The 21,284-nt window shown below is 38.5% G+C and overlaps 1 protein-coding gene across 3 annotated transcripts in view; it reads right to left on the reverse strand.

The window, feature by feature from the left end:
• Positions 1-21,284, reverse strand: part of LOC127624163 (disheveled-associated activator of morphogenesis 1-like) — a 122,199-nt gene that overhangs the window by 1,650 nt on the left and 99,265 nt on the right. For all 3 annotated transcript variants that reach the window (XM_052098853.1, XM_052098851.1, XM_052098850.1), the window contains 8 exons: positions 13,688-13,772; positions 11,646-11,752; positions 9,399-9,487; positions 8,497-8,665; positions 8,257-8,364; positions 6,267-6,327; positions 5,999-6,130; positions 27-197 (listed from right to left, as the gene is read on the reverse strand). In XM_052098853.1, the coding sequence (XP_051954813.1) occupies positions 27-197; positions 5,999-6,130; positions 6,267-6,327; positions 8,257-8,364; positions 8,497-8,665; positions 9,399-9,487; positions 11,646-11,752; positions 13,688-13,772 (922 nt within the window). The remainder of the gene's footprint in view (positions 1-26; positions 198-5,998; positions 6,131-6,266; positions 6,328-8,256; positions 8,365-8,496; positions 8,666-9,398; positions 9,488-11,645; positions 11,753-13,687; positions 13,773-21,284) is intronic.

A 21,284-nucleotide genomic window follows, 5' to 3' on the forward strand; every position in this document is an offset into this window, starting at 1 on the left:
CTTTTGTTAAAGGTTCATAGACAGACCTGAGCCTCCATCCGTACCCTGCGCTCTTCCTCCTCTTTGCGTCGACGCACATTCTCATTCTCCTGACGGGCCTCTGCAAAGGACTGCAAGAACTGGTCGAATATCCCAAAGAACTCATCAGGCTGCATCATATTAGAGTCCTCACCAAAGTGCTTCACTGCTTTTAAGAACTGGAGAACATAAAACATTGGTCAAATGAAAGGTATTCCCTGCTTTAACATTCATAGTAATGGCATGAGCCACAGACATAAGACGCAGTATAGGTATGAGGAGACAAACTTAATGGATGCAATTGTAATGCTTGATAAGGCAGCTGAAACAATCTTGACAAGGAGATTTTGAGATTTCTGTCTTTCCTCATTCAAGTAGAGAGCAGATGTACTTGAAAGACTGTTACCTACATTTGAAATCAGAAGTTTACATACACCTTAGCCAAATACATTTAAACTCAGCTTTTCACAATTCTTGACATTTAATCATAGAAAACATTCCCTGTCTTAGGTCAGTTAGGATCACTACTTTATGAATGTGAAATGTCAGAATAATAGTAGAGAGAATTATATATTTCAGCTTTTATAATTCTGTCGGATTGAGGTCAGGGCTTTGTGATGGCCACTCCAATATCTTGACATTGTCCTTTTTGCCATTTTGCCACAGCTTTGGAGGTATGCTTGGGGTCTTTGTCCATTTGGAAGACCCATTTGCAACAGAGCTTTAACTTCTTGGCTGATGTCTTGAGATGTTGCTTCAATATATCCACATAATCTTCCATTGTCATGATGCCATCTATTTTGTGAAGTGCACCAGTCTCTCCTGCAGCAAAGCACCCCCACAACATGATGCTGCCACCCCCATGCTTCACTGTTAGGTATGGTGTTCTTCAACTTGCAAGCTTCACCCTATTTCCTCTAAACATAACAATGGTCATTAAGGCCATACAGTTAAATTTCTGTTTCATTATACCAGAGGACATTTCTCCAAAAAGTAAAATCTTTGTCCCCATGTGCACTTGCAAACTGTAGTCTGGCTTTTTATGGTGGCTTTGGAGCAGTGGCTTCTTCCTTGCTGAGCAGCCTTTCAGTTTATTTTGATATAGGACTTGTTTTACTGTGGATATAGATACTTGTCTACCTGTTACCTCCAGCATATTCACAAGGTCCTTTGCTGTTGTTCTTTGATTGAATTGCACTTTTGCGCCAAACTATGTTCATCTCTAAGAGACAGAATTTGTCTCCTTCTTGAGCATTTGGAAATTGCTCCCAAGAATGAACCAGATTTGTGGAGGTCCACATTATTGTTTCTGAGTTCTTGGATGATTTCTTTTGATTTTCAAACAATATCAAGCAAAGAGGCACTGAGTTTGAAGGTAAGCCTTAAAATAACATCCACAGGTACACCTCCAATTCAGTACACCTCCTATCAGAAGCTAATTGTCTAAAGGCTTGACATCATTTTCTGGAATTTTCCAAGCTGATTAAAGGCACAGTTAGCTTGGTGTATGTAAACTTCTGACCCACATAAATTGTGATATAGTCAATTAAAAGTGAAACAATCTGTGTGTAAACAATTGTTGAAAAAATTACTCGTGTCATCCTCAAAGTAGATGTCCTAAACGACTTGCCAAATCTATAGCTTTATAACATTAAATCTGTGGAGTGGTTAAAAAAAGAAATAGTTGTAATGACTTCAACCTTTAACTGTACATAGAAAATAGCTGCTCAGGTGGACAATTTACAAAATGTAGAATGGTAGGGGAAGTTTGTTTGTATTCATGAAGAAAAGTGATACCTGATTGGACGATTTGATAATATTCATCAGGAATGTTTGGAGAACTTATAACCAAACTAGGGCTGGACAAATTAATGTGTTAAAAATGAATGGTTAATGCAGCATCCGTTTTTCTTTTACTTCCTGAAATTTCACGCATTAGGAAAAAGTTGCCCTGAGTTGTTCCTGCACTTTTGTACAGTTGGCAAAACTTTCTCTGTTTCATCCACTGTCTGTGGCTAACATTGGCATATTTACATTTTCAGGTGGTACACATTCAACTCAATCTGCCCATTTGATCCTATAATTTAAAAATAAATGCACTATATCTGCAAAAAAACAAACATGCACCTGGGCAGGCTGGGCAGCTATTTTCAATGTAAATAAGCAGCATTAAAGTACAGCTCCTGCCTACTTGAATGGGGAAAGACAGAAATCTCCACATTGGTTGGAAAATCTTATGATCAAAGAACATATTTCAAATTAGCAGTGATATCTGACAACAATAGCTATGTTTCCATTATCGTTTATTTAACCACATTTTGGGATATCACATTAAAAACTGCTGGATGGAAACATCATGATGCAAAAACAAATCTCCAAAATGCACATAAAAAATGTATCCGCTCACTTGATGTGGATACGTTTTTTATTTGATTATTTATAATGCAAATATGAACTATGAATTTATAAACTATGATGAAAACACATTTACCGAATAAACACCTGTTGAATTTAGTAGGAATACAAGATACGCATCAAAAAATTAATGTGACTGAATAATTAGTTCGTAACTGGACTAACCAGCGGACAAGGTTCAGGGTGCTTTGGTCACCCTGAAATAACGGTGTCTAGAAAATCCAAAGCCTGCAAAGAGATCGCAGAGCAAATAAGTCTAAAACAAACTTGAACTGTGCCAAAGAGTAGGTTTATTGACTCTTTTGAAAAATAACTTTTAGATTCACACGGTAAAGTCATAAAGATGGATGAATGCACACACATTGTGCTCCCAGAACTGTGTGACATGCTGTCATGGCCAGACATGAGACAAAGTTCTTTACAGTGTTTTATTTGTGTGCTCTAAACCACGAGTATTTTATTAATAAAAGAGATGGGAATGGAAATATGGGATGGAAACGTGGATTTATTCGCACATTATTTTTGCGTTATGGTTTTTTGCATTAATCAAATTCGCAACTTGGATGGAAACATAGCTAATGGTATCGCAAATTGTGCTTCCGTAGCTTCGATCATAATAAAGCCCACTATTTTTCAGTTTGGATCAGCTGATGCATATGCACTTTCTCGAGTTGACTGTTAGGTGATGTCTGATGTCTCTTTTACCTGTAAGACAGGACTTCCTTAAATATGTTGGGTGTTCCAATTTCTCCCATTTATGTTAATATCAGTGGTCCACATGGGCTAAATAGTCCCTGGCCTTATTATTATAAACAATTATGAATGTCTCTTCACCATAATGAATGTCTCTTCACCTGCCATCCTATGTTTCGCTAATTTTCACTCAAGAACATTACCAAGATGGTCGCCAAGTGAACTTGCTTGCATTAAAGGGACTTTTCATGATTGATTTGAGAAAATACTGTGTGATCCTAAGATCTCAAAGATCTCGCTCTAAACATTTATTCAACATACAAAATCACAAACAATGTGACAACCTTCACCTTTAAATTTTAGGCCACATCCTCATTAATGCGTTTTCAGTTGTAAACGGTTTGATTTTGCTATGTTTACACCTCTCATTCACACTGGAACAGCATTTTTCTCCACCGAAGACTTGCTATCTAGTACTGTGTACTTTGGAAAATTATGACGTTAGGAATACAGAGTTTTTAAACGAAAATGTATTAGTGTGGACGTGGCCTTACATGCAAAGCAAGAGTTGTTCTTTACTTGTTATGCAGACAGCCCCATAACAAACTATGGGAGTCTAACAAGTGGTGGTGGCGTAGTGGGCTAAAGCACATAACTGTTAAATCAGAAGGTCGCTGGTTTGATCCCCACAGCCACCACAATTGTTTCTTTGAGCAAGGCACTTAACTCCAGGTTGCTCTGGGGGGATTGTCCCTGTAATAAGTGCACTGTAAGTTGCTTAGGATAAAAGCATCTGCCAAATGCATAAATGTAACAAACTTCTAGTAAATGAACTGTATGACGCACTGCTAATTATACGAGAACCGGTAGCCAAGCTTAGTTGTCTTTGATGACCCAGATCTCTCCACTGACTGATTACAGCCTAAACACAGAGGATTGGAGTCTTGCCATGGCACTTCTGCTGCCTCGTGCCGTCTCACCACAGGGGAGGAGGCCTAACCTCTCCGCAATACCTTTGAAGTGCCTTTATCATTGCCATATGGAACAGCTCCTCCATGGGGCTATATGTGCCTGAGCCAAGGGGCATATTTTTATTTCTCTTTTTCCCTGCTTTTCTTATCTGTCATTGACATCAGACTGGAGACCAACGAAGGTTAGCCGTCTCAGAAGAATTTTTGTGTCAGGATAGGTCAAAAGGTCAGTGATCAGTGATTAACTGGACATCCAACAAATGACTAGTTGGTAATTGAGGTCCATTAGAAGTATTTATAGAACATGTGTGATGTTTATTTTAGTTTCTGTATTTTTAGCGATGTCTTTGCAATGCCACTGCACCACAACTCCTGTTTTTTGTTTTGTTTTTGGTGTGTTGCACCATGGCCATAGTGTTTTTAAGATTCAGTATCAAGTAAAAATAATTCCACTTTTAAAAACAGTAAACTTTTAGTTTTTAGTTTTATATTTTTTGTGAGTCCAAAAATGTTTTTTCTCTGGTTTGGCACTGTTTTTGAGCATCTTGCATCAAGGCCATTGCAACTCCTTTTTCACTATAAATCTTGAAATCTGCAGTCAAGATTTGTCCCCTTGACATATGCAGTCCTTGGCGTGATCATGAGAGATGCTCGATTACACAAGTGGTTTAATGGTCTTCTGAAGCGATTCGATTGGTTTTGGGTGCGAAACGTATGCATCACATATCACTTCAGAAGACATTAATTAAACCACTCAAGTCATATGGATTACATTTATAATGTCTTTTTGTCCTTTTTGGAGCTTAAAAGTATGGACAAACTAACACATTATACTGTATATCCTTCAAAAATCTTTGTTTGTGTTCTGCATAAGAAAGAACATCATAAGAGATTGAAATTGCATAAATGGGGTCGCACACTGGACGTGTCTGGTGGATGACGTGGCGTGTTCTAAAATTCAAAACCGTTTTCAATGAAGGTACGCACACTGCCACCGCCACTTGGCATCTGTTGGCAGTGCCCAGCTACGACTCAAGGGGCTGCTCAAATTTCTGCCACACCACGGAGAGCAACTCGCATATTTTACATTAATTTCAAACCAAATCATTATAAAATTTTTAATTATAATAAAAATGATTAATCTTTATTCTTGAAGGAAAAATGTTGGTAACTTTTGCGTGTACTGTCTGCAACCTGAACCGCATCGACGTGCCCCATGTTTGATACCTGTGCCGTGTCCAAGCCGCGACGTGGCACTTCTCATCTGGTGTGCGACTGCCTTAAGGGTGAGTAAATGATAAAAGAATTATAATTTTTGGGTGAACTATTCATTTAAAACCAATTAGTCGACTAGTGGTTCCTGATAAAACCTTTTCAAAATGTCTAATTTTGCACATTCAATAAGTCTATTAGTGTGTATGTATGGATTTCTGAGAGTAAACTTTGAGGTTTTTACATCTGAAACAACTAAAATTATCACATACCTGTCATAAAAGTACACTATCATAGATTAACTGCATGTTACCACTCAAAAACAATGAAAAAACAAAGCCATAAAAATGTATATACTCATTTCCCCTCAAAAGTTGTAAGCTATCCGTCTCTCTTGGCACAGCTGGAACACTTAAAAGCAATAAGGCTTGTATGTCCTGTTCTACATCAATCTCCTGTGGGACCCCCGGGGGCCAGTGAAAGTGCCAGGGTCACTACATAGGAAGCATTCACAGTGAGAGGTTGAAGGTCAGCTCCTGCGTGGAGCAGGAGATAGAGGGTGACTGCAGCCTGTTTCTACAGCTGGCCTTTGAAGGAAGCTCAGTGAGCACTAGGATGTGCACCTTAAAACACACACACACACACACACACAAACAAACAAATGCAACCCTGCACATACACTCACTCACCAGTTCTTTGGCCTCATTGAGGGAGTCCTCTACATCAGAGAAGCTAAAACTGGCCACTGTAACGAACTGGCTGACCACAGACACAAACTTATCTCCATACTCCTGAGGACGATTCTTCTGGTATTCTAACTCCTGCATGAGAGAGAGAGAGAGAGAGAGAGAGAGAGAGAGAGAGAGAGAGAGAGAGAGAGAGAGAGAGAGAGTTTTATAGAAGACACTTTCAATCTCGTGTACAAACGTTTGCAAAGAGGAATTGAGGTGCACTTACGTTCTCTACATTCTTCAAGCCACTACGAAGATTATTGATCTCCTTCTCCAATTCAGTCATGCTGGAAAGACAAGAGAAAGATCACATTAATTTTGTGTTAACATATTATAGACATTTATTAAAGTTCCAGTCTCTAAATTTCCCTCCCATCAAAGGTCCTAACAATCACAACTTGGCACTGTTTTAAGACCCCCCACACACACCCACACAATGAATTGTTGGGCATGAAAGTGAATGGTGACTGAGGCTAACATTCAATTTAACATTTCCTTTTGTGTTCTGTGGAACAACAAATGCCATACGGGTTTAGTTTATTTAACAATTAATTTAGATCATTTTGAGTGAACTATCCCTTTAATTGTATATATTTTATGTGCATTTTAGGAATATTTATCCTAAATGTTCAGTTTGGCAGCCAAAATAGCCTACCTTAAAATAATAAATCAAAAGTAGTCTAAATAGTCTCTCCAAGATTGCTGATTTGTCCAGTAAGACTACGGAATATAATTGCATGTAATCTGTGCTGCATTAAAAAGTATGTGTAAGCACACCTTATTATGTATGCCGCTTAAGATGGAGAAATAATTGCTTATAATTATATACATTTATAAGAAATTATTTGTAGTCTGGGTGGACCAATTCTAAGTCTAAATAAATGAATGTGCCATACATGATTTCTCATTCTTTAACATTTCATCCAACAAGGTCACAGTTTGGTAAGAAACATAGATGTGTATTATAGCAGCTCATTCGATATTTAACCCCTGCGATAGGGCTGAAGTCACTCCATTAGTGATCCTGCATAAAATGTGTGTGAATGGCTCTATTTAGAGCTGTGCTTTTCTTAGCTGGAGAAATGACCTCAGTGTGACTGATCATCAAACTGTGTCTCTTTATTGTGCCATTGAAACAAACAGGACATTTTAACAGACTGCACCATCAAAGTAAACAGAGGCACACTTACTGTATGGTGATGGAAACGCTTAAATGTTCTGTACACACATTTATATCAACACTTTCAGTCACGCATCTGCTCCTTTTGATTGACTACCATTACCCATCATAGCTTGTGACCCGTATATTTAATATTTGTTATTTTTGGAATGAATGAGACTGATGCAAAGACATGGTATGATAGCCTGAAGCAGACAGACAAGAGTCGTTTTTCATTCTTTCTACCCCCTCAAATGAAATTAAGAATGAGATCACAGGGTCAAAACTTGTCTTGTGACTTCACTCGTGGAGCAAGCACTATCACATTAGTCTTGCTGGTGGGACTAAAAAGAATTCAGCCTTTAAATAGGCTCATGCAGTTTTATAGCCATTGTACTGTAAAGTATGGTCAGTAAGCTTAAGGCATGTGCCCAAAGTTATGAGGAATGACTTAAAACTGAAAATTCTGTCATTATTTACTCATCCACAAGAACTCATGAAGAAACCCCCCCCCCCGAGATGTTTGGCACAATGTCCACATTCACTATTATTATATGGCCAGTGTCCAAGTTCTTCAAAAATGTTCCTTTTGTGTTTCACAGCAGAAAGTAAAGTTATACAGGTTTGGAACAGTATGTGGGTGAATAAATTAGGTTTCATAACTATTTTCCAAGTGTAAAGTGTATCGCTTTGGACAATGTTTGTGGGCACACACTTCAGAGAAACACGTAGAACTTGAGAAGTCACCAAGTGGAAATGCATTCACACTCTCTCTGCTATGGTGGCCATGCATCCGTTTCACTTATATATTTCAGCACCTAGTGCCAGGAGAGCCAAGGGCCCCATTTCCTCCTAGTATAATTTAGGGCTTTACTCTGCATATGTTAGTAACCAAAGCTTGTATGACCCATAGGGTGGATTTGAGCCCAGTGGTGGGAGGGAGTACGACCGCAAAAACTATTTCCAAAATCCATTTAGCGCAAATAGACCCTAAAGTCCCATAAATTTTACAGCTGACGAAAGAAGTGCACGCTAACCACTCTGCAGCTATACCTACTTGACTTTTGCAGCTTCCGGCACATTGTGCAGTTCATCTTGGAAGACCATGACTTTAGAGTACTTCTTTTCCAGAATGGTGATCAGATAGTGTAAGAGAGTGATATTCCTGCAGTTGGACAAAAGCAGTATTAATATCAAATACTTCAGCATAAGTCCACATATTCGCCAAAGCTATAAATCAGGAAGTGTTCTGTATGTTCTAGGTTGACACCTTAAAAACTATAATATATCTTCTCACTTGTCAATGCTGGACTTGGTGTCTGCAATCTTGTTGAGTGAGGAGATTTTGAAACCATACGCGTTGCCTCTCTGACCTTTGTTCATGTAGTTGCCAAACGCCAGCACCACCTCCAGCAACTGCTTGAGATTCTTGCTGTGTAACACCTCTTTTGATGCCTTTGTCAGTGCTGAAACAATTAATATCTAATAACTAGTACATTATTTAAAATGATCAGTACATAACGCTTGTAGACACCAGGGCTGGGCGGTAACTGCTGTAAGTGTACATTTACTTTTAAAATGTACTAATATATTTTGCTCGCTGGCCTTTCCTGCATATTGCGCCGGCTTTTGTGGTCTGTTTTGCATAACGTTGTGGCTCATTTTAGCTTATCACGGCCGATTCTGCCCATTTCATCGGTTCTCCCGATGGCCAGTCCGCCCCTGATCGGCCCCAAACTGTGTCGGCCCACCGGGAAAATGCCCGTTATGCCAGATTACCAGTCCAGCCCTGAATGCAATACAAATGTATAAAATACTGCATATATTTAATCAAATTTAACTTAATTATCAACTACAAATGAATGAAAACCTTAATCTGAAGTTATCAGAAAACAATCAAGTTAACTATAAAAAATATAAATTAAAAGTTATATGAAGTTATCATAAAACAACATGCTTTTTGGTGCTGTATGGCAAAAATTGTATTATTTATTTTCGCAAAACACAAATTCAACACAATTATTATGTAAATAACTTCATGTCATTACAATTCAAATTACAATTTAACATTCTTTGAGGTGTGGCCAATATAATTAAATTCAAATTCCTGAATTAAAAAAAGCATTAAATTAAGAATTTGCCAAAAGCTGATAGATTTGAAACGCAAGTGTATATAAATACAACTGCACACACACAGACCTTCAATCTTAGGTTTGATCTCTGCAATCCTCTCAGCAAACTTCTTCTTGAAGTACAATGACTGTAACCTTTGCTGGTAATGGTTTATTCTGTGAGAAAGACAAATAAAGAAGAATGGGAAATGGAAAGAGAGAGAGAGAGTTCATTAAATATTAAAGCAAAAACCACTAAAAAGACTGCTCACAATATTAAGCATAATAGATTTTAATTGAGCTGTAGAATTGTATTGCTCCACATATGACATGATACAAATATGACCAGCATGTGATCTGTGTGCACTGTATACACAGCCTTAATGGTTCTACTGAATAAATAACAAACAAACCCTGAACCAGTAAACTAAACCTAACACTTCTGTGTTACGTTCAGCACCCTTGTGCCAGGGAGCATCACCTTGGATACTGCACTTACAGAGGGCACAAACACTGCCTTGGGATTAAATTCGGACAACTTAGTCGATTCCTGGAAAGATTTTTCTCCCATCCTCTATACTCTAAATACATTAGCCACAGCAGAGTAAAAACTCACTAGGGCCTCATGTTATAGAGGAAGAAAAAGCAAGCATGCCAAGGCACCTGTGCTTTGTTTGGTTTAGCTTCCTCTGCCAGAAAGCGCAAGGCTGCTGCGTAGCTATGATGAGATGCTTATTTAGTTACAGCAAATATTGACGCTGAATGAAATCCTCAGTCTGATCAGATCAATGTGTCACCCAGGATTCATCCACAAACGTCTTCCTTCCTGCCGGAAATAGCATTTAACCTGACAGCGGTATGTGTAAGGCAGTGGGGTAAATGAAAAGAATCCGAGTCACTGTAAAGTAGTGGGTGGCCTTCAAGAATATGATATTGTTTTGCATGTACCAGGCCAACATCATAAAATCCACTATGCAGGGCTGTGAAAGTGAACAGCATGACATTCACTTTGGTGCCAAATAGAACAAGTTTATATCAAAGCCATTCAAAATGTTGTTTTTTTCTAACTTTACACATTGGCAGCAATAATACATTGTAAAATAAAAATATATAAAAGTCTCTTCAAAAGTAGACAGTGGCATTGGGGGCCCAGAGACAGCCAAAGTAGTGGGGTCTGAGGTATCTTTTCTACCAAAATTTGAATACTGTATATTTCAGAGTTCCTCGGTCGAGGGGACTTGGATTTTGAATAATAAAAGAAAAGATCTACAATTAATTTTTAAAGCTGAGTGACAGCAGTCCAGTTTTTGTTTGAATATTTTTACATTCAGAATACTCAGATACCCATGTATGGGACAAATGGGGGCCTTTCGTATGAGAAAAGATTCTTTATGGGGGTTCAGGGGTGTCCCCTGAGAGAACATTTTGAAAATGTAAAAGTCTGAGTGGGACATTTTTATATTTTCATTAAATTGAGAATCCACTAACAACAAACAAAGAATTCACATAACTGTGCAGCTTAAAAATACTGTTTGCATAAGTTTAGTATAAACGGGCTGACTATGAAATAATGGGAATATTCTCATCATAAGCAGAGAACTATGCTAGGCTAACTAATCATTTCAAAGTTTGAATTCTTTCCATGCCATCCATGCCAGAGATGATGACATCCCTAATTCATTTAAAAAAAAGTTAATGGCTTGCAACATGCTCATTAATCAAGCAAAATTTTGATGGGAAATTCTTTTTATAGTCTTAACACATTAACTTGTCCTGTCACATGCCTGGCATTAGCTGATCCGTCATATATCAGATAGATGAAGCTTTGCTTCATTCTTGTTCTCTGCAGTATATTTTAGCGAAAGATACCAGTATCTACTGTATCTATATTGCTGCTCACAGTGTCTCTGCTGCAGTTGTTAAAATAACTGTTACTTTGTACAGTAAATCAGTCTTTAAGCGGCACCTCGTGTCTATATCGTGAGAGAAAGGCAATGCGTGCAGAACGGGAATGAAGCATGTTCGGTGCTAGAGAAAAACAAATTGAGGATATAGCGTAGAAAGATCAGCACTGTCTACACCCCTGAGTGCTTGTAGTGGTCACAGATCCGTTGTGATGTGCTGTTCACTTAAACTATTAAAACTTAAGATGGGGCATCTGTTGTCATTACGGGTGTTTGATTTTGAGTTTTTTGGAGTCGACTCTGATTCCCGACTCCAGCTATAACCAGCAAACCAACTTAGTTTGGTTAACTGTCACTATGAGAGTTTTATTTCATTTTTAGAGCCTATTTTGATTTGTATGTTTAAGTCAACACTTGATATATATCCCAACCTGCTCATTTCATAGAGGAAGCGGTCAGCCTTTGCCATGCGGTCCAGTTCATGTTTGTGCTCCTCTAACAGGTCCACATCACTCTTCTCCGGGACAAACTTCAGCATCTGGAGTAGTAAAAACACACAATCACTGACACCAGTATTAATAATAGTCCTTAGAATAGTTCTCAGTCCATCTAATGTGACATTATAGGCATCAGCCTGATATATTGCCATAGTTTTAGATTTAGTTAATAGTTTCATTAGTATGATTTTCTTTACACACAAGGAGAAATGTCGAAGAATGTTTTGACCCAAGTTTTCTGGCCAGGGGAACATTGCAAGGAAACAACCACTTCAATTTGGGTCTGTTTCTCACACAAAGCAATAATATGTCTTCAGAAGCCTTGGAATGTTATGCAAGTTGTAAGGACTCATTTTAATGTTGCTATATTGTCATCTTGGCGTTCAACAGCCCAGATCCCAGCTCACTTTCATTAAATGGAAAAGAGTGGTCACTTTTCAAAACACTTTTCAACATTTCTTCTTTTTTATTGTCTTTTTTTGCCACTGACAAATATAAGTTGTCAAATTAATTAATGTGAAAAATTCAGAATATAGCAATTTGTGAAAAAAGATGCGTTTTCATTTAGTGTGTTCAAGAGAACAAACTCACACCCAGGGTAATTGGTGCAAAATTGGAGAAGCAGCCACAGGCTCTTTTATTAAATATATCAAATTACTTGTGGTATAGAACATGCAGACAAAACGCTCTGACTATGTATTTCTACAGCGACAGCATGTCAGACAATTTTGGTAAGTAATAGTTGCCAATCATTTTCATGACAGCCTTTGCCTCCAGTATTTTAGGATGATCAGAACAACATTTGAGATCATGCTGTGCAATCATATTGTTCCACTGGTTAGTACAGTAATGACTTTTTTCATACGTGTCTAGGAATATATTTAGTCGATGTGTTTCCATCATAGTTTATGTGCTATGTCTATGTGAGTGTATACATATTTGTATGCACATTTTGGACATTTTATTTGCATCTTGGTGAGATTTTTTTGTGAATTTTTTTTTATTTTTATTCTATATATATATATATATATATACACTGTATAGAATATATATACTGATGAGCCAAAACATTATGACCACATGTCTAATATGATGTTGGAAAAAAGAAAACAGACTCATCAGACCAGGCGACCTTCTTACCACAGGGTCATTAAGGGCATTAACTGACCTAATACAGGAAATGTTTTCTACAGTTAAATGTCATAAATTGTGAAAAACAAGTTTAAATGTATTTGGTTAAGGTTTATGTAAACTTCTGACCAGTTTTATATATATTGAGACGAGGGCCGTCTGGCATCAACAATCATCCATGCGATTATCTAATCAGCCAATCATGTGGCAGCAGTGAAGTGGATAAATTCATGCATATATGGGTCAGGAGCTTCAGTTAATGTTCACATCAACCATCAGAATGGGGAAAAAAAGTGATCTCCAGTGAGCAGCAGTTCTGTGGACAGAAATGCCTCGTTGATGAGAGAGGTCAACAGAGATTTGCCAGACTGGTTTGAACTGATAAAGTCTATTGTAACTCAGATAACCACTCTGTACAAAAGCATTCTGAGATGTGGGTTGCCACTGTTTTGGTGGCACGAGGGGGAACTACACAATATTAGGCAGGTGGTTTTAATGTTATGGCTGATCAGTGTGTGTGTGTGTGTGTGTGTGTGTGTGTGTGTGTGTGTGTATGTGTGTGTATATATATATATATATATATATATATATATATATATATATATAATATATTCCATTTGGAAATGGAATATATATATATTCCATTTCCAAAATTTGCATGCAGCTAGTCATAAGGGTTTGCTATATCAGGGTGAGCAAATGATGACAGAACACTGTGTGAACTAACCCTTTAAATCTTATGTGAATGGGTGTCAATGATCATAATATTTATAAAATAAAGCGGTAGCTTAGACTATTTTTCCTTCTTTCCCTCACATTCCATTCTGTTCCATTATGACCCTCACCTGCTCCAGCATGTCCTTAGGCAGATCTTCCTGTTCATCCATTGTCAGAATGGCTCTCTTTATTTCCTCATTGGAAAGTTTTAAACTGAAACACAAGCACAGGATGTACACATTAGGCAGACAGAAACAAATAAATCCATCTGAAAAATGAAATTGGAGTGGGACTGATAGAGCCAAATCAGCGAAGAACCAGAGAAATCTAATTAATCACCTTAAGGAAAGGAAATCTGTTTTTTCAAAACTTACATAAATTTTCCTTTGGCATAGAGTAAAAATAAACTAAAGAGTGTTATTTAGAAGGGGTATTAATCTGGAGGCCCTATGTCGAACCTAAATGTTTGTTCCAGTTACCAGGAATTTCCTGGCTATCACTATATATAATTACTGGAATGAAGAAGTGATATTATCGCATGACACATATAATTTAACACAGCATTTGCCTGCTTTAAATAATCTGTGAACTGTAACATTACATCTGTGGTCAGCTTGTCCCATATAGGTTGTTGCCATTTCCAGCGATATGTTTGAGCTATATATGTAAAGCAGTGGTTCTAACTGGTTAGTCGCAACCCCAAAATTGGTTGCAGATTTTTTCTGATAGGGTCACAGACAGCAGCGAAAAACGATGCTAACTGGCAATAATCAAAGGCACGTAAGCATAAATAGGCTTATCAATATTTAAACAGGAGCAAAAGTTTCCCATTTGTTTTTGTTGTTGACATCAAAGGCTATGCGCCCAAACAATCTCTACTCTGTTGCGGTACAAATTTAGTTGTCACTTGGTAAAAGCTAACCAATTTAGCATACTGTACGATTTTTATGGGCCTTTACAATTATTGATTGTCAGATTGTTCGATGTGATCCCAGTGCAATCTTGAGAAAAATCCATGGCACACTGTGCAACATTATGTCTGGAGATACACACTGCAGCCAATACTTTGGTGCCAATCGTCCCAAATTACAGCACCAGACCGGGTGTTATATCTCATCTGGCCTTTATTGGAGCAGTCATGGTAAAACTGAAACGCACATTTCTGACAAAGCCAGAACTTTGTGGAGGCTAAGATTAATGGCAAAGGTAATTAGTTGGCCGATGGACAGGTTGCGATGGACAGGATTAAAATGTCCTCATCCAAGTTAATCATGATATCCAATGTCAAATCTGGGTCCTGTAGTAAAACCAGTTGAGAACCCCTGATGTATAGTATGTTGTTTACACAAGCTGAAATCTAAAGAAGATAAAATGCTTCCTCCTCTAAATTAAGGTGTGATCAATGTTGGCAGTTATTCTTAGTAGACATCCCTGATAGCCTTCTGATAGAGGCAGTCAAAATAGCCCACAGGAAAATCCCCTAGTGCAGCCCACCCTCCTAGATTACACATTAATGATAGGGAGAAGTATGTGATCCAGGGATAGCTTGGTGTGGACTTTAGGCCAAAAAGAACAGGTGTCTGACAGGCCTGTGATCAGTGCTGGAGAGATCTCTTCATTTTCCTGCCAGAATCCAGAGAGGCTGAAAAGCGCAGCAAGGATGTGAAACACGGCCAGAGAACTTTCCATGTTAGAGTTTAGGTGTTTCTGCCAAACAGTGCATCCAATTTCCAAAATCTCTGTTATTGAGTTACTTCTAACAAAGTTCACAGTCTGGAGTGAGTGAAATTGAACTGAGGAAGGAAAATAATTAAATAATGGCAGCCTTAGTTCATTTAGAGGCAAGCCAACGTCATTACTAGGACATGATTAGTGTAACCTCAAGTCTCCCTCGTTTATTGTTTAATCAGAAAATAATAATGTGGAGACACTGTGGGGGGATATTTTGCAGAATATCAGAGGAATTTCCATTTCATGTGGTCACAGACACTTTACCAGCATTGTTAAATGCAATGAATCAACTTTAATGATGGAGAATGTTGTTATTCATAGCCCTTTTTAACCCATTGCTGTGCAACTGGCCAAGTATGTTCCATTTCCTCCTCTGATTGAGACCTGACAGCACTGCATTGAATAAAAGGATAGTTCACCTAAAATGAAAATTCTGACATTTATGTTATTCTAAACCTGTATGAATTTCTTTTTTATGCAAAACACAAAAGGAGATGTTTTCCTGGTCTGTCTTTTTAATACAATGGCAGTGGATACCCATATCTCACTTTAAAGCTTATAAAAGGCATACAATTTTGGTTAGAACCCGAAATTTAAGTCATTTTTTATGGAAAATCAACATACGTTGCACAGTGGCTCAAGTATTCATGTGAGAACTTGAAATAGCACTAAAAACTATATGTTGAGTGAACAAGCATGCTACTTTGAATAAGTTTGCTACTGTGAATAAGCTTAATAATGCAACATACATCAATATTTTCTATAAAAATTGATTCTCACCAAAACCTCTCATACTGTATGCCTTCAAAAGACTAATATGATACACAAATCACATGGACTATTTATGATATGATACTTCTGGACAGTTTTTTGGCCACTATGCCACTTTTGTTAGTCACTATCAACTGCCATTGTATTGAAAAGCTGCACTGAGATATTCATTAAAACATCACCATGTTCCGCAAAAAAGATTTGGTTTAATATTAGGGTTAGAGTAAATTATGACAGAATCATTTTTGGGATAACTATACCTTTTATACACAACTGAGCTCTAATTATCAAGAGTTGGACATACTATCTTTCCACTATCCACAAGACCACTATCTTTCACCCGTTGTTGCCTTGTAGCTCAACACCACATTCGCCATTCCTAAACCAACACTAATGAGCCTACTGGCCCTCCCTTGAGAGGCAAAGCTATTGAAATCCCTATGAATTTCAGCTTGGGTGGTCCACTGGGTGGCTGTACAATGGATTATACCCCGCTCTCTGCTTGTACAGACTCCTAAGAGAGCATTTAAAGAAGATGAGAATGTAATAGAACCACAGGCCATGATCTACAGATGGTGCTGAAGCCAGCTGTTAATGTGCATTACTTGGGGTTAAAGAGGACCTTAATGTCAGTCAGTCAGTCAGTCAGTCAGTCAGTCAGTCACACTACCATAGTCAAAGCACTATTTACTGCCAAAACATTGCAATAAAAGATCATTGATCATAAATACTGTCTATCTAAAATCTAAAATAATCTAAAAGACGTAACAAACAGTGCATTCATAAAGTATTCAAGGGCAAGGGCATGGTCAAGCATTCATCTGGGGAGAGAGGAAGCAGCAAGGGTTTTCACCTGAGATTAATTGCTGTTTCTTTGTTCACAGTATGATGTGGTGGAAATAAAAGGGGCCAGACATAAGAGTAAGGGAGAGAGAGCACAGCTGAAGCTTTGAGTGTGTTGGCAGCAGCCTGTCCCACTAAATAGAACGTTTTGAGTGTTTATATGACGCTTTACCATTACGCAGTCAAGCAAACGTGTTTGTGTGAAGAATAAACTGACCTTCGAGTTGGATTCACATTGTAATGGAGTCATTGCCGCAGGAGTAAGTCTCCTAGTACATTGCCAGCATCCACTAGGGCCAACACCAGGCCCTCAGGGAGCTTCATAGAGAGGAGCAACAGCACTCTGAGGCACTCCTCCGGGCCCAGGAGGAGGACCGGCGGGTGCTGTGGTGTTTAGTACCCTAGAAGGGGGCTGGAGCAGTTGGTGTTGCTGAAGGGTATGCTTCGCTGGACAAAGCAATCCAGCTGGCAGAAGACCTTCTGGCAGCGTATCCAGGAGCCGGCACGCCCCACGCCCTTCCCCCTTCTAATGTCTCCTCCCATGTTCTCTTCTGATATGCGAGCCGGCTCCCAACGTTCACCTACAAGAGCCGGCTCGTTCGTGAACGACCCATCACTACTGTACTAATTGGCCAGTTTTTCGATCATTATTGAAGGGGTTGTGTGTGGATGGGTCTTGTGTGAAAGTAAACCGGTGTGGGATGTGGGAAGCACTGACTGGGGAGGCGTGGCCTGGGCCGTCTGCGGCTGCTCTACATCAGACTGATGTTGGGGAATGGGTTGTCATCATCCCCCGCCCTTAGGAAATTCCCAGTAGGGCATTTCCCACTAGAGCAGTCAGGAGATAAAAACCTGAAGCACGCATTTGACTAAGTGAAAGTGACTGATGGTCATTGTCTCCAGCCGGGCATTACACTCACATATACATATTTTTCAATAATAAAAGATTGGTTGTATAGAGTGTCACAAGACACTCTGACAAATTAAAATACAACCCAGCTATTGATATCAAAGGGCCGTTGGGATATTTTATTCTAGGCAGCTCATTATAATCCGATGGCAGGTCACTTAGGACAGAAGAAAACTAAGCCATCTCATGGCCCATTTCTACTGGCTGGACATTCATAGAGATGTTTGCCTGTGGTGTGTAAATCCGCCGGCCACTCCAAAAGTGGCATTGCACCGCCCTTCCATTGATGGAGGTTCCTTTCGAACTAATTGGCATAGACCTCGTCAGACCATTAAGAATGGACTGCACGTGGGCATTGCATTGCGTTCAGTCCTGGTTGATTACGCAACACGATATCTGGAAGCAGTGCCACTGAGCAACATCTCAGCATGTAGTGTTGTGGAGGCACTCTTCAAAATTATCTCCTGATTGGGGATTCTGAAAGAAATCTTCACAAGCGTGTACCGTCCACAAATGGACGGCTTGGTCGAACGATTTAATAAGACCTTAAAAAATATGATCCGTAAATTTGTGCACAAAAATGCTCAAAACTGGGATAAGTGGCTCGAACCCCTGTTATTTGCAGTGCAAGAGGTTCCACAAGCCTCCACAGGGTTTTCCCCATTTAAATTGTTATATGGGCATAAGCACCATGGCGTGTTAGATGTCATGAGGGAAAAATGGGAGGAGGAACCTTCACAGAGCAAAAATAAAATTCAATACGTTCTTGACTTGAGAGCAAAACTCCACAAATTGGGGTGACTATCACAGGAGAATATGCTACAGGCGCGAGAATGTCAGTCCCGGCTGTATAACAGGGGAGCTCGGCTACAGGAGTTTGCACAGGGAGATAAAGTACTTGTATTACTGCACACGTCGAGCTCAAAATTACTCGCAAAGTGGCAAGGATCCTTTGATGTCAGATTTGCCATGGCGATGGTAGTTCTGGAGAGGGAGGAGCTCGGACCGGAGGTGAATCTAAAAGCCAATAATTTCACCCTGGTCCCTTGTGTAGGCCACCTCTCGCGGTCACAACGTCCGCCACATTTGTTTGACATGTTTTCACCTCTCCCCAGCTGCACTAACCTCATAAAACACTTTTTGCATTTAAGAATTATGGAGGCCACTGTGCTTTTTGGAACCTTCAATGCAGCCAAACTAATTTCGTAGCCTTCCAAATATCTGTGCCTCGACACAATCCCGTCTCTGAGCTCTGCATGCAGTTCCTTTGACCTCATGGCTTGGTTTTTGCTTTGACATTTTCAGCTGTGAGACCTTATATAGACAGGTGTGTGCCTTTCCAAATCTTGTCCACTTTGACTCCAATCAATGTGTAGAAACATCTCAAATATGATCCAGATAAATGGGATGCACCTGAGCTAAATTTCAAGTGTCATAGCAAAGGGTCTGAATACTTATGTCAATGTGATCAAAAAATCAGGTTTTTGCTTTGACATAATGGGGTATGGAGTGTAGAATGATGTGAACAAATATTATTTAAAGTATTTTAGCATAAGACTGCAAGATAACAAAATGTGAAAAAATTAAGGGTTCTGAATACTTAATGTGAATGCACTGTCACTTAATGAATTAAGACAGTGGCCTTGGAATGCCAAATTTATTTTGGAGCACCGTATTCATCATACAGTATATAGGGTAAAACAGGGCTAAAGACCAACCATGGTAAAATGCTCCTTTGATTTTATTTTCTCCCAAAACACAAAATAACATTAACAACTATGACAGTACTTTTCGAAACACCTGTTTGTCTTTCTACACTGCAAAATTCTCCTGTTCTGTGAGCTGTCTTGACAAGTAATGTCTAAAGTTGGATTTAGAGGCAATTTGATCTAATATTTAATCATTTTTAAAATGTTGCATATTTATGTAGCTAATGAATATCCTAGAAATTATCAAATTAATTTTGAGACAAAATGCTTATTTGTTTTTTAAGTTTTGATCAAGGTGATAATATCAACAACAACAAAAAATCAATAACTATACGTGAAAGGAAAGTACTTGGGGTAAATAACCACCCTGTTTGCAGGGGCTAAAGGTCCCTTGGGGAAATAGTTTTTATGGAGTGTTCAAAGTGGTCTGACATTGATTGATCCAGTCACAATTAATTTGTTTATAGAATACTTCAGATGTAATGAAATGTCAAATGTGTTTGAAATGAACAAGAAATGGTGCACCCTTTTCAGAAGTGGTTATTTTAAATAAGCATGACCTTAATTTGTTACTCAAAATAAGCAAAGTTGCTTGTTTCATGTAGTTTGGGTACAAGAAAAAACTGACTTGCTTTGCGAGTAACTCTAGTGTTTGCACACCATGCCAAACCACAATCAGTTAGTGAGCCATCAGAAATCTGAGAGCGTCTGGTTTGCCAGCTATGACCAACTGTTACAATTTGCTTTGTGGTAACTATTTAACTACAGAAAGTGCTATCCTGATGTGACAAAAAAATTTCCTAACCCAAAATAAGAGGTGGGTATTTTGATATTTCACCTCATGACACTCTATCAATATTCTAACGCCAAGAGTCAATATTTTGTGTAGCGTTTTTTTTTTTTTTTACATTAATATTTTTGGGCAAAAAGAGACTGACCACCCAAACACTCAATTATTTTTATTAGACCAAAAACTCATGACAGGATAAGAATATAAGTCTATAAGTGGATATAAGTTAAGATAATGAGTCATCAACATTGATGTGCCTATGCTCTATGCCAGTGTTTCCCAACCACTGTGCATAGAGCACACTAGTATGCCGTGAAAGATTGTCAGGTATGCTGTGGAAAATTATCAAATTCCACAAAATAATGCATGAAAAAAATTACAATTTCAGGGATCCAAACTCCTCACCTTTTGGGGCAATTCACCATTTTGAAACCATAATCGGTCACATTTGTGATTGTGAAGAGCAATGATTAATGTTCAGAAGTGACTGATATTTATACACGTTAATGTTCTGTCACATGACTCGCAGAAGTCATAATATCACAATATTAGCCTATCAGTATCCAAATATCAATATAATTTCATATCGCCAGGTCTCTGCTGGTTTCCACACCACTACTATGCATACAGAGGACTTTTCCGATTAGAAAAATAAACTGCAAGAACCCTTTATATTTAAAGTATTAAGTCAAGTCAAGTCAAGTGGTCCTATTAGGTCCTGCATGGAAGACTACTGTTCTACTCATTCACACGGTTTAGTCACATCAGTATAATGCTGTAAATGGGTGGAAAGAAATTTAAAAACTAATATTCTACCCAGGAGTTCTACAATGACTATCTATAGTCGTGTTTTCCTTTACTTTGTCATATATTTTGGATAAGTGTGCCTTGTTCATCCAATTATAAAAGTGAAAAAAATATTTCCTGGGGTCTAGGTATTGAAAAAACATTGTTTGAAGAATCCAGGTAAT

This window comes from Xyrauchen texanus, chromosome 30 (genome assembly GCF_025860055.1).
Source record: "Xyrauchen texanus isolate HMW12.3.18 chromosome 30, RBS_HiC_50CHRs, whole genome shotgun sequence".
Taxonomy (NCBI): Eukaryota; Metazoa; Chordata; class Actinopteri; order Cypriniformes; family Catostomidae; genus Xyrauchen; species Xyrauchen texanus.